General features: G+C 40.0%; 1 protein-coding gene across 1 annotated transcript in view; it reads right to left on the reverse strand.

Moving 5' to 3' along the window:
- The window catches only part of PDXDC1 (pyridoxal dependent decarboxylase domain containing 1), a 32224-nt gene extending 20087 nt beyond the window's left edge, over positions 1-12137 (reverse strand). Inside the window, exons 1-5 of the mRNA XM_055806192.1 lie at positions 11818-12137; positions 4480-4553; positions 3859-3924; positions 2491-2574; positions 1487-1633 (exon numbers count right to left, since the gene is read on the reverse strand). Coding sequence (XP_055662167.1) covers positions 1487-1633; positions 2491-2574; positions 3859-3924; positions 4480-4553; positions 11818-11838 — 392 coding nt within the window. The 5' untranslated portion in view covers positions 11839-12137. The remainder of the gene's footprint in view (positions 1-1486; positions 1634-2490; positions 2575-3858; positions 3925-4479; positions 4554-11817) is intronic.
- Positions 12138-12631: the final 494 nt, after the last annotated feature.

Below are 12631 nucleotides of genomic sequence, written 5' to 3' on the forward strand. Positions count from 1 at the left end.
AGGGCAATTCCCTCAGCTGTCTTTAACTACAGAAAAGGAAACAGCAACAGTGAAAGCAGCAGGTATGTCAATTTATTAAGCAACTTGCAAGCTAGATTTTTCTTTTAGCATTTTTGTACAACATGTAAGTCAGTGGTATTGCACAATTTAAGAGTGGCATCTACCAACAAATTTACACAAAGGCCCTGAAACATCTTGGGTTATCACAGACTGATGCACAAATACTGCTGAGTATTCCAGAGTTAAACTCCAGAATGACCCACATGCAAATGTTTACTTCACCTTTACACAACAGTTCTGTGATCTAACATGGGCAAAGGGAAATTCCTTTAGTGTTGCTCATAGCCACATAAAATGTCAACAAGTATGAAGCAGTTCACAGCACAGTACTTGTTCAGTGCTTTTGCCTATAGGTCACAAAACTTTGGGGACCACAGTACAATAGATACCCAGCATTAACCACAAAAATCACAATGTTATTAAATATTTGATTCAAACCAGAAACACTTATTTTTGTTAGCCATGCCATTTGGAAACATCACTGACATGCTCCTTCTATATGCATACATTTGTCGAAATAGCTGGATTACCTGCAACTTCTCAAATTTCATCATTGCACAAGGTTTCAACATCTTTAAGTCAAAGACATAAAGATAACCATTGAAAGTATCAAATAATTGTGATGGAAGTGAGCCCATCAACATAAGAAAAATCCTTTGGAATTCTAACAACTAAATTTGGGTTAAATTCAGTTATATTTTTACCATTTCATCTTGCACTGTGCTTAAATAGGCAAATCTCCTCAGTAGCACGTGCAAGATTTACTGAAAGATACAGTATGATGAGAGGGAGAAACTGATGGGTTGTGGGGTTTTTTGGTGGTGGTTTAGTTTGGGGTGGGTCTTTTGCGCTTCAGGAAGAAAAAAGGATTTTCTAATCAGTGAATCCCCCTCCAACACCAAACACAGCTGATTCCCATTCTTCTCTCATGGAACAGTTTAAGACCTCTATGCTACATGATGAAACAGGCATTTACAGAAGATTTCACTGTACTCTAAGTTTCAGTAGTGTCACCTACCATACCTGGAAAAATAAACTAGATCCAGAAAGAGCAAAGGAAAAGTTAACTGAAAGTATCTTTTAAAAATATGAAGTACCCTAGGGCTCAGCAACACAGCATATGCCTCAAGAATTCAGTCAAATGTTTGACCAACTGTATGTCTGCTACTGTACTTTGGCCCTTAGCTCCACCATATAGCCCCCATAAAAGGATTTTTATGGCAACCATGTTCCTAACAAATTCCTGCCATTCAACAAGCAGTCTTTTTTTTTTTTTTTTAAATTATGTGATATGTTTCAGGCCTTTCAAATAATATTTTTAAGTCTGTGGCACAGTGGTTTCTTTTGTTGATATCTTTAGTCCAGTCACACATATTTTTAAGCAATTATTACTACCTAGTCATACATAAGTTATTCAGTTACTCACCTGAAAAGCCGGCAGAGCCAAAGAGTAGTATCAGAAAGTATCCTTGTTGTAAGTTTTCTCAGTCTTTCCCTGTCCAGCACTGATATATAAGCAGCCAAACTATGTCCCAGTAGAGCCATGTGACCCTGTTCACCAACGTTTTGAAGTCTGCAAGCCAGAACAGAGTAACTGCCAACTAAATACAAGTCATGAATATTACTGTAATTTTAGGCTTGTGTGTTGTTACTGTAGAGTGGCAGAATTTGCTGACAAGCAACCTGAAATATTTAGGCGAAGTACAGCATACCACAGCCACCTTCCTGCCATTGCGTATTACATACTGAAACACCAGTGCAGACAAAACCACTTTCACTTGGGAGCCAATCAGCCAGCATGAGTTGGAACTAAGCACCTTATCTGCATTGGGACTTTAAAGTGTATTAAACACGTACCTTTCTCTCCTCATGCAGAGAAAGGTCAGTAGACTTATTAATATTTTTAGAGGCACAGCTTTCATTAGTTGGGGGTTTTTAGCTTGCATTTATTTGTATTATTTATTTTTTATCCCCAAAGTGTTTTTCAAATGTTAGTGTTCAATAATCTTCTGCAGATTAGTTAGCATTATTTCCATTTTACAGAAAAATGGAAACAAATATTTTTCTTTTTTTCTTTAAAAATCTACCACGACAGATGGTAAAAAAAAATTATCGGTATTCAAAGTTTTATAAGACTTTCAGACTTAAAACAACTTTCAGAAAGTAGAAAACAAAACCAGCTCTGTCACATCAGGAACAGTTCCCCTGTATAATTCCATTTAGTAATTAGTAATGAAATTTTTATAATTTTAAGAAAGTGAAGCCTCATGCATTATTCTGGTTCACTATATAGTGTATGTTGCCTTTAAAAAGTTACATGGTTGCACAGTATCTTTACACTTTAAAACACGTAAATGTCCAAGTTCAATAATAATCAGACTATAACAAAATCAGGTATCCTCCACATACAATAATTCACATTGGCTTTACCGGTAGGCCTGTGAAGTTTCCTCTTCCTCTTCTCCATGCATTAGGTTCTGAACTAACTGAAGTATGCTCACCATATCCTGGCCACTGGCATACCGGGGAGGGGAAAACAAAAATCCCATTAAAAAAACCCCAAAAACACAAAAGAAAAAGTTAAGCACCAGCATCTAATGAAGAGACCATTTGGAATATCCCACGAGAAGACATGAAGACAATACCGCACTTTTACAGAATGCTGAATATAGCAGCAAAAATAATTTCTTCCTCTCAAAAAAACAGATCATGAAGATGAGGTTGCTGAATCAATTAATTCAAAACCCTACTTAATTTTAACAGGACACTTCAGTGAGTACGAACTCAGACTCACAGAAAAACAAATCACTGAAATCTGAAAATTTGGACTGAAAAATTTGACTTGATAACATTTAATTACTTATTGCTACACAGCAAAGTAAGGTAACAGCTAAGGATCCAAATTTCTCTTCACGAGATCCAGTTTCAGCTCACAAACTCAGTGCATCTGTTAAACAATTACCTACAAATACTAGTTTCTGGCAAACAAAAGCCTTGTAGACTTCTGATATGATGCACTTTAACATGGTAAAATTGGAAAAGACCCACAACACTTCAACTTGCAAAATTTGAACTAAAGCTTACACTCTGACAGCTGAAATTGCTTTTTATTCCTAGAAAAGCTAATTCAGTGTCTCCACTCAAAAACAAGTTTCATTTATGTACACAGAAGACTTAGATTTTGCAACACTTTCTGAAGTGCTAGCTTGGGCTCCTGCAGGATGGTCTTCCAAAGAGACTACAACCAATTTAAATCTTACACTTTCAGATACAATGACCTTACTTGACTTGTGCACAAGAGCTCTGTATTTTATTTTATTTTTTTTAAGACAACTGTGCTGAAAAGGTGGGGGGTTTTGTTTTGCTTTTGTTTTGTGTATTTTTGGGAGCAGGCAAGGGGGTGTTTAAGGTTTTCTACCTTATCAGACTCAGGTGGGTTTTTTTTAACCTGGGTGTTTTAATGAATCTTTATTCTGTAGCACAAGCTTATCTATGTTTACTTTAGGTCTCAATCACAGCTGTAGACACCAATATTTCATTAGATTCCAATAGCTCAAAGTTTCAGTCACAAAGGACAAATAGTTGTTTTTAATTTTTCCTACGTGAGTATGGAAAAAGTTGGCGTGATGACAATATTTTTTTCTCCCATGTGAGTACGGAAAAAGTTAATATAATGCCTGGCCTAGTAAATGTTCACATTTGCATTAATATAGAAGTTGCTTGGAAAACAAATGTGTTACATATATTTTACAGATCCTGAAAAGTCAAGAGTATTACTTAAAAATTGTTGTTGCCTACCTGCCTTGGAGTGGTCCAGGAATATCCTTCCGTGCATACTTCTTTTCATTTTCTTCCTCCACTTTTCTATGTTAAAGACACAAGAATAAACTATGTATTTAGTTTGTGGTTTATAACATCAAATATGTAGTTGACATTGACTTGCAGAAATACAAACTGATGTGTTTGTGATCTATTTCACTGACAAGAGTTTCATAAATAAATCAGATGAAACCAACACAATAGTTTAACTCAGGCTTTGAATTAACAAGTTCCTAAGTTCTGGAGTTTTAGTTCTTTAAAAGAAACATGTCAAACTTACAGAAGAGCCTCATATACATCGGAATTAAAAGTTACTTGCACAGCAGTAAGAAAAAAAATAACTAACTAACATAACTGAAAAAACAGACTCACTGGACTTGCTCTGAAGATTACAGAACATGCATTAAAAATGCACATTTATTTTAACAGTCCCATCATTTGAAAAACAATGGTGATTTATATAGGTGTAAGCTTCAGAATGACAATATGACCTTAAACTACTACAATGTTTATTTAATATTAATTAATTATCCACCATTAATAATCCTCCCCTTAGCACAAACAGCTATTGGTTTTGTAGTTGTCATCCCTTGCACATACCTTTGATTGTCTTCTAGCATCTTCATTGCTTCGTTCAGATTCTTTCCCATTTCTGCTAGAGTAGGGTCGACCATCTTTCAGGGAAAAAAGTAACAACTTTTAAGAGACCAAACCCCACTTATCTCACTGCTATCCCCACAACATCCTCAATACAAATTCATGCATCATCCAGATTCTTGTAATTCATCTGCGTGTACTCATTTAAAAATAACAGTATGTTGACTATCCTGAACTCAAAATGTACAAAATGAGAACACATTAACTTAAAATAACTCAAAAGAAAACTCAATTATGATGCAGATTTTATTATTGATAGATCAAAATTTTTTCTCCACAAGGAAAGCCAGAACTTTCTCCAATGAATAATGAAAGGCCATCAGAAGGAAGAAGGATTTGAAAAATACAGGGTGTTCAAGTGCTCATCATGCTTTAGCTAAAAAATTAAGTATGTGCCACTTTAGTCCAACTGAATGATTGTCTTTTTCATAACCATTCTACACCAGCAATAAAATTTCATAAAACTTCAACTATTCCCTTAAACGTAAAAAATTCACATGCAGTCCTACCCAAAATGAAGAAAAAAACAACCACCAAACAATAACATAAAACCCAGATACAAAAAAACCCCAAACAAAATAAAAAACCTGCTAAAGGACACCCTAATATTTCTATAGAGTATGGAAAACAGATCGATACCCCGAATACAATCACGAGTCTTTCGGATCTTTCAAATCTCATTGTTCAGAAAGAATCCTTTTACTTCACTTGAGAATTTGTGTTTCCACACCAAGAACTCCACTACCACGTTCTCACCATGTATAGACTCTCATTTAAAAAAAAAACCAAACTCCCCAGCCCCTTTGCCTAACAGTAACGGGAATAAAAAACCAAACACCACCCAATACCACCAAACCAGAGCGATCAGTGAGTGGTTAAGTACAACACTATTCTTTCAAGAAGCTTACTTTCTAGAAAAGAAGTTTTTTGGGAAGCTAAACACTGAAAAATTTGACCAAGATAGGGTTTAGGTCACTGAGTTATGATGCAAATTCAAGGGGAATTTGCATAAACTGACAGCTGGGTGTTCTTTTTTAATTTATTTTAGATTGCCAATTCAACTAAAAGGTATTCAAACATGTTCAAGTCATAATTCCTAGAAGGGGTTAAAAAAGCCAACATTTCTTACCTAGGCAACACAAGCAGATATTTAAGACTGCTGTAGCAAAGACACAAATAAAACAGCAGCCTTCCCTGCCACTTTCAGGTTTCCCTGTCAAACTTTTAAAACAGCAGTTTTCAAAACAGATGAGAAAACACCTAATCCAAATAGTCTTGTAAATATTTTCCTATTTCTGGTACCTTTAAACCAATTTTTAACTTTAACTTATTGGAGAGATGTCCTTTAACTAGACAAAAAGAGTAACACTGACCTGGCAGAGCAGGCAACTTAAGCCAGACTGATGCACAGCAAAGCTTACCCCGCAGCAGCGACAGCCCTCTAGCTGCACAACGTGGGTCAAAAATCCTGATTTCACTGCTGAAACCAGGTAACAACAGATACTTGTTACAGAGCCTGTCAGGATGGAGGAACTTTAAAAATCATTCAACTTACTTCCCCTGAACCAGCGACAAGTTCAAAGACAACTAAGTAGCATTTTTTTTAAGATCTCCTTTTGCTTTGAAGAAGTCTTTTATGAACTTTAATCCAAGAAGCCTGGCAGATGCTTGTGACACTGACAAGAGATCTGGACAGGAACGTTTATACATTTAAGGATTAGATGCCATCTAGAAGCTTCCAGAGAATGTGAAATATATCATCTGGCAGAGTCTGATTTACCTGTAGCTATCGATATTAAATTATATTTGATAAATTAATACACCCCAGTATGAAGGTAGAAGGTAACACCACTGATAAGACCCGTCACATTAGACGGCAAAAAGCCTAAAGATACTCAGGTGACCCTGTTACAGAGTCCCTTCTTGCCTCCTCTGCTTCCCAAGTGTACTGCAAGCATAGCCTCCGTAAATTCAACATCAACCCTTTTTTTCAAGGGATTGCCCCACATACCAAAGCCTCTAGTAGTTAACTCAAACTGCTGCAAAGACTGGAGGGTGGGGATGCTGGCTGTTTAAAAACCAAAACATGTTTAATATTTAAACTTACACTATCCACGCTGCAGGGATGTAATAGCTTGTCTACTACAGTATTTGAGAAGACAGTATTGCTAAAGGCCTGCACATGCTTTCCACCACTGCCAGTGGAAATGCACGCAACTGTTGCACACCTGCAGCACTGGCAAGTATGTTTGTTAATTCAGATGCAGACACAAAACCAAATTTAATCACAGCATGTAGTGGGATTAATTTACATGAGGATTTTACACAATTTTCATCAGAGAACTGTTCAAAGACTATTTTTACCAAAAAATTTAGAGATTTAACTCATATTATAGCAAGTGGTAGGTGGCTGAAAGAATCAGTAGCCAGGCACGGTCACAATGGATCAAACCAAGACTGATAGCTCTCTGTAGTCTGTTGCTTTAGAAGTGGCCAGTAACAAAAGTTTGGGGGAAGAACAAAAGAACAGTGCAAGTATTCAGCAATACTTTCGCCACAAGAACTCACAACATTCAGCAATAAATGTTTTTTTTACACTTCTGGCTTCTACAACACCCATGGGCTACGAGGGTCACAACTTAATTAAGCACTGAGTGAAAAAGCAATACAAATACAAGAAGTTCAAGACCTCATTACAGAGATTAAAAAAAACAACTCACACACTGCAAGCACTTGATACTCATAATATATATATAGCTAGAATAAAAATCTAAATATGGTCATTGGCAATATTTCCATATATTTTCAGTGGTTTGCAGAGTCATACCACATCAAAGAAACTCTGAAAAGAAAACTTACTTAAAAAACAAAAAAGTTTTGCTCCTGAGAGCCTTAAGGGAATAATTGACTAGAGACAATTTATTGATTGTGACTATCTCACATACTTTAATTCAGGTTGCCATAAAACATGATCAGTGGCTGGAAGGCAGTTATTTGCTTGAACCTTCCTCAGCATCACATGCAAATATTCGAACAGATCTGTTGTAGATGAAGACAGAAGATGCAGAGGCATTACAAAATGGGGTCTGAGCTGCTTTTGTTTGTTACTAACACAAAATTCACCTGCTGGAATTACATAAGATGTTAAAACCTGCACACGCTTACCTTGTGACTCATCCCATCTCACTTACTAGTAATTGCAGATGCATTAAACCCTTCTGCCAATAAGCTGGCAGAATAAATACATAAAATACAGTTTTAAGTGTCCTAAGAAGTTACATTAAGCTCCATAAAATGCTATGAAATCCAGAAAGTCTCCGAATTCTGATGTGGGCTTAATTGGAAAATTAATCTCTTGTGCTTTTTTCTACGTGCTAAGTGAATATACAGCAGCTTATTTTCTCCTTCAAATTATGGGAAGCAATAAAATCCCAAACCCTTTTACCGTTGCATACTGAGTTTCATATATGCTTCCTCCTCTGCTCACAGTAGCAGGGGCACGGTGGTGGGAAGCAGACTACCTACTTATTTTAAGCAGCAAGAAAAACGGGTGTGGCAAAGTCACAGCAAGAAACCATTCATTTAACAAAGGCTGCTGAACACACTTTAATAACATGCCATAATAAAGTAGTATGTTGCTTTAGTCTTCTCTGTAAATGAGATCAAGTGCATATAAAATCCAATCAGTAACAAACTGAGTACTTTTTTCATGTTCTTGAACCGTTTTTAGGACTCGTGGACGAGTTCTTGAATTAACTACCTCCTGAACCACAGGACAACACACTTTTTGAGCTGGTTAAAACAGCTACATTAAATACTACATTAACTGCATTACTGCATTAAGTTTCTGTGCTCAGTCCTTTCCCTGGTATTACAAGATCTGACTCTGATCACAGTTAGGTGATCCTTTTGACCAGATGAGTTACAAGACATGCAATGTCCTTTCAAGCTCTAAGGAGGACCAGACATGGCTTCTTCCTTCAAGGTGTCCATTCAGCATCCTAACACCCTCCTGCCTCCTTCAGCCCTTCAAGGACCCTGACACTCACTACCTTGCTGTGACTTTTATCATTTATCACCTTCAAAATGTATCAATCCAATTCACTAAGGTTAACTTGCAATAGGTTACTTCCCTATTTTGTAACTAATCCATTACTATTTTTAAGCACTCTGAACTGTAAAACTGTTTCTGGTTTTATAGGCACAATGTCACACCTTGCAGTCACCTGGCAACTGGGGAAGTTGTGATAAGACTGAAGGGTAATTACAAATTCAAAAAGGAGAATGTTGCTTCTTATACCAATGTTTTACAATCTTGATTTTGCATTTCTGTAGACTGTACTCCTAATGTAAGAAAGGGATGTTTTTTCAACAGCCCACATAAACTATTCTGTGTGCCAGGAAACTCACAAGTTCATTACATATTTCATGATAAGTACACCTCGTTTTCCCACTACATTATTGTATTTGCCCACAGGGAAACCCTACCATCAAAACCTGTTTTCAATGCAAATTAATCTCAAACAATATCAGTATTCTTCAGCCAAAAGAACAGTGTGTTTATTCTTCAGGGTAAGAAAAGTTTTAGCTAACAAGAAAGCAGCCACTTCATGACTGTTAGGCTTGAATGAAAACGGCACTGTATCACCACAAAGCTTCTGCTTATAGATATTTGCTCTTTTATCACTTCCCTGACTTGCAACAGGATTTGCATGCAGATCTGCTGTCACGGGTTTTCTGTTAACTACCACAACATCCTGGTAACTTTATGCAGTAACAAAAGACAAAAGTCACAAGAGGAAAAAACCAAAAGAGGAAAAAAACCAGTTTTTCACATTTAGGAAAAAGACTGCTGTAGAGACAGCAAAAAGTTTCAAGGAAAGATTTTGCCCTGTTTTACCATCGATGAAGTCACCCAAGTTGAAACTTAAAATGTTAAAATCCTTCAGAAGATTGGTCACTTTATCAACATAAATGTTTGCGTTTGTGATAGATTGATTAGCCAAACTTCTGAAATTTAACACAGGCTTCCAGAACAACTTAAAATTGCAGTTCACCCCAAAAAAAAGTTTCTGGATTTCAAATACAATTCATTTAATTATACCACTTATGACACACATTATTAATACATTTTAAAAAACCCAAACAATTGTCTGATAAAAGAAAGTTAACGTGCAAAAATCAAACTATGAGATTGTTGGTGTATTCTCCTGTGTGTCAGATTCTACTACAGTTTTCCTCACAATCCTATCGTGCAATATTTTCAATTCTCAGGAAGTTTCTCATCTGCTAAAAAAATATTTTTCCATTCACAAAAACCTTGTAGTTATCCAGCATCACCAAGCATTACAACCAATTGAGTGATTCTACCAAAATGCTTTCTTCATTACGAAAAATACAAAATTTTGTCAAATTTTAATAAAAGCTAAAAAGTACTTATTAATGGCATCCCAATAAGCTACATGTATAAATGCATGAGGATGAGAGAATCCATGGTTCAAATAAGAGTCCCAGATGTATTATGATAACGCTTAAAATAAGCAGACACACATTCTCTGAATATAAACATATCCCAACTTGGATGAATTTCAAATTTATTTAGGAAGAAGACTTGTTATATATCATGCTGATGACTAGATAAAAGTGCAGACTGTACAGATTTACAACAGCCTTAACCAAAGATTATTTCAGGAGGGCATTAACTGCTAAACGGCTAGAATACAATAACTGTATCGTGGCATGTTATTACAGAGAGGACTACAGGTTTTATCATACAGGGGGAAAAGCGCCATGATAAACAAAAGAGAAGGTAAAGCAAACAATAGCTCTTCATACACGCCCATTTGCAAGTACGGAAAACTCAGACATGCAAGTTTTTGCAGGGCCCTCATCATCATAGACTGTTCCATACATCAAGAACACAAGTAACCAAAATGTGGACTTTTATCCTGCTAGGATGTTTAGGTATTTAATTCTTAGATAGTGTTTTTATTGCTTCTTATGATGACCTATTCAAACACAGTTTATGGCAATTTTGTTGGTACTACGGAACAAACACTTGCCTTGTACTAACCTGTCTTCTTTAAATAACTGCATATTGTACCATTATTCTGCCAGAGTCCAGTTGATAGAGACCATATTCCAAACTAGCATATTCAATTAAGTTTTATTTAAGTAATTAAAAAATTTTGGAACAAGCAGCAGTCACTGTAACTTTTGTCAGCACTAGTAAAGAACTAGAGCTTTTAAAGGCTACCAAATGCTCTTTTAACACTGTATTTTTCAAGTGGATTGTAACATCTCAAACTATTTTGCTACCAACCCATTAACTGCATCAGGAAGACACTTCCTGAACTTCCTATTAGTTTTACTAGAGCACATCCCATTCGAACTTCTCTAGACAATTCCAAAGATGACATAAAACTGAACATGTTGCGTACAGTAAATGATGCAAAGGCGAAGAATGCATTGATATCTCTTAAGCACATAAAGCATAAATTATTTCAAGCGTATACTGTCCTCAAAGACATACAACAGTGGCGATAAGCTATAGTAGGAGCAGCCACTCCAGCCCAACACCCCGGACAGCTCTGAAACACCGCAGGTGCCATGACAGCCAGCAGAAGCGTGGCAGGTCCCACATCGCCAGATTCTGACTGACTCACAGTGACAAAGGCAAAATAAGTTTTGTGGGTCACCTGCAGTATTACAGAATCAATATTTGCCTTGTACAGTACGTTGGACAGAGGAGCGCAGACACAGGGCAGCAAACACCTCCAGGGTAAAAAGGAACAGCAAAACGGCGTTTTCTCTACTATCCTGCTGAAGGCTAACATTCCCAGGAAATAAGCTCCATCTTCCTTTTTAAAAAAACAAATAAAAACCCAGTTCCTAAAGCTTTTCCTGACCTAAAGTTATTCGGACCTTCCATAATGTGGGACGCTGCCAGAGCCGGCGCTGACCCCGGCGGCGAAGGCCAGGCGCGGTGGCCGGGGAGCGGGGGCACGCCCGTGGGCTCCGCGGGTGGTCCACGGCTTCCCGAGACGAAGTTGGCTCGGGCCGTGCGGCACAGCCCCCCTCGGCAGAGACGGCCCGGGAGGCACCACACCGAGCCCCGGACCCTCCCCGGGGCGCGGCCCCACCGCCCCGGCCCCGCCGCGCCCGCTCAGGCCCGCTCGCCCCTCAGGGCCCGCCGCGCCTCGGCACCCCTCCGCCCGCAGGTGCACCCGCCCCACCACGCCGCCCCCTCCCCGCCAGCTAGCCCCGGCGCGCCCCGCAGACCTTCTCCAGAGAGGCGTCCATAGCCCGCGGGGTCCCCGGTGCGCGCCGCCGCCCCGCCGGGCACTTCCGCCTCAGCCGCGGCCGGCTCCACGCTGGCAGCGCTGACGAGGCCGCGGCGGGAGGGGCGGGAACGCGCTCACCTAGGGAACGGCGGCAGGCCCGCACCACCGCGGCGGACGGGCGGGGAGGATGCGGGGCTGCGGCAGGCCGCGGCAGCAGGGGCTGGGGGGAGCGCAGCCCGCTCTTTCTGCCCGGCACGCCGCCCGCTGCCGCTTCCCCCCCGCCCCGCTCCGGCTGGTGGAACAGTCCCGGAGCACGACCGGGGAGGTGACAGGTACTGGCGCATGCGCAGTGAGGCGGAGCAGCGAGGCGAGAGCTGCGCGGGGCGCTGTGGGTTGGAGTCCCTGCGGCGCTGGGCCGCGGCAGGACGGTACCCCGGGAGGGGTCGGCATGGCTTCAGCCTTCACAAGCCTCTCGGCTGCCACCCCGGTGTCGCCAGCTCGGTCTACAGGGGCTTGTTACGGTGGCACCAAAACCGTGCCTCCGCCTCCGGGTCCCGCAGGGGGACGCTGCACAGCCCCGAAGAACGGGCCTCGTCCAGGCTCAGGGGGAGCCCGGGGACACCGGGCCGCCCTGCCCCGCCTCCAGGGCTTTATTTTTGTTCTTTCAAGCTGGAGCTATTTTTCGGTATGCATTCCTCTGCCTTGTAGCACTATTTGTATTCTTTAACAGCACAACCTGCAGATACCACCGATGTCCAGGGCAGCCCACGGGCCGGGGCGCAGCGTGTCCCCCAAGCACAGGGCACCTCGCT

The sequence above is a fragment of the Falco peregrinus genome, chromosome 5, assembly GCF_023634155.1.
Source record: "Falco peregrinus isolate bFalPer1 chromosome 5, bFalPer1.pri, whole genome shotgun sequence".
Lineage (NCBI taxonomy): Eukaryota > Metazoa > Chordata > Aves > Falconiformes > Falconidae > Falco > Falco peregrinus.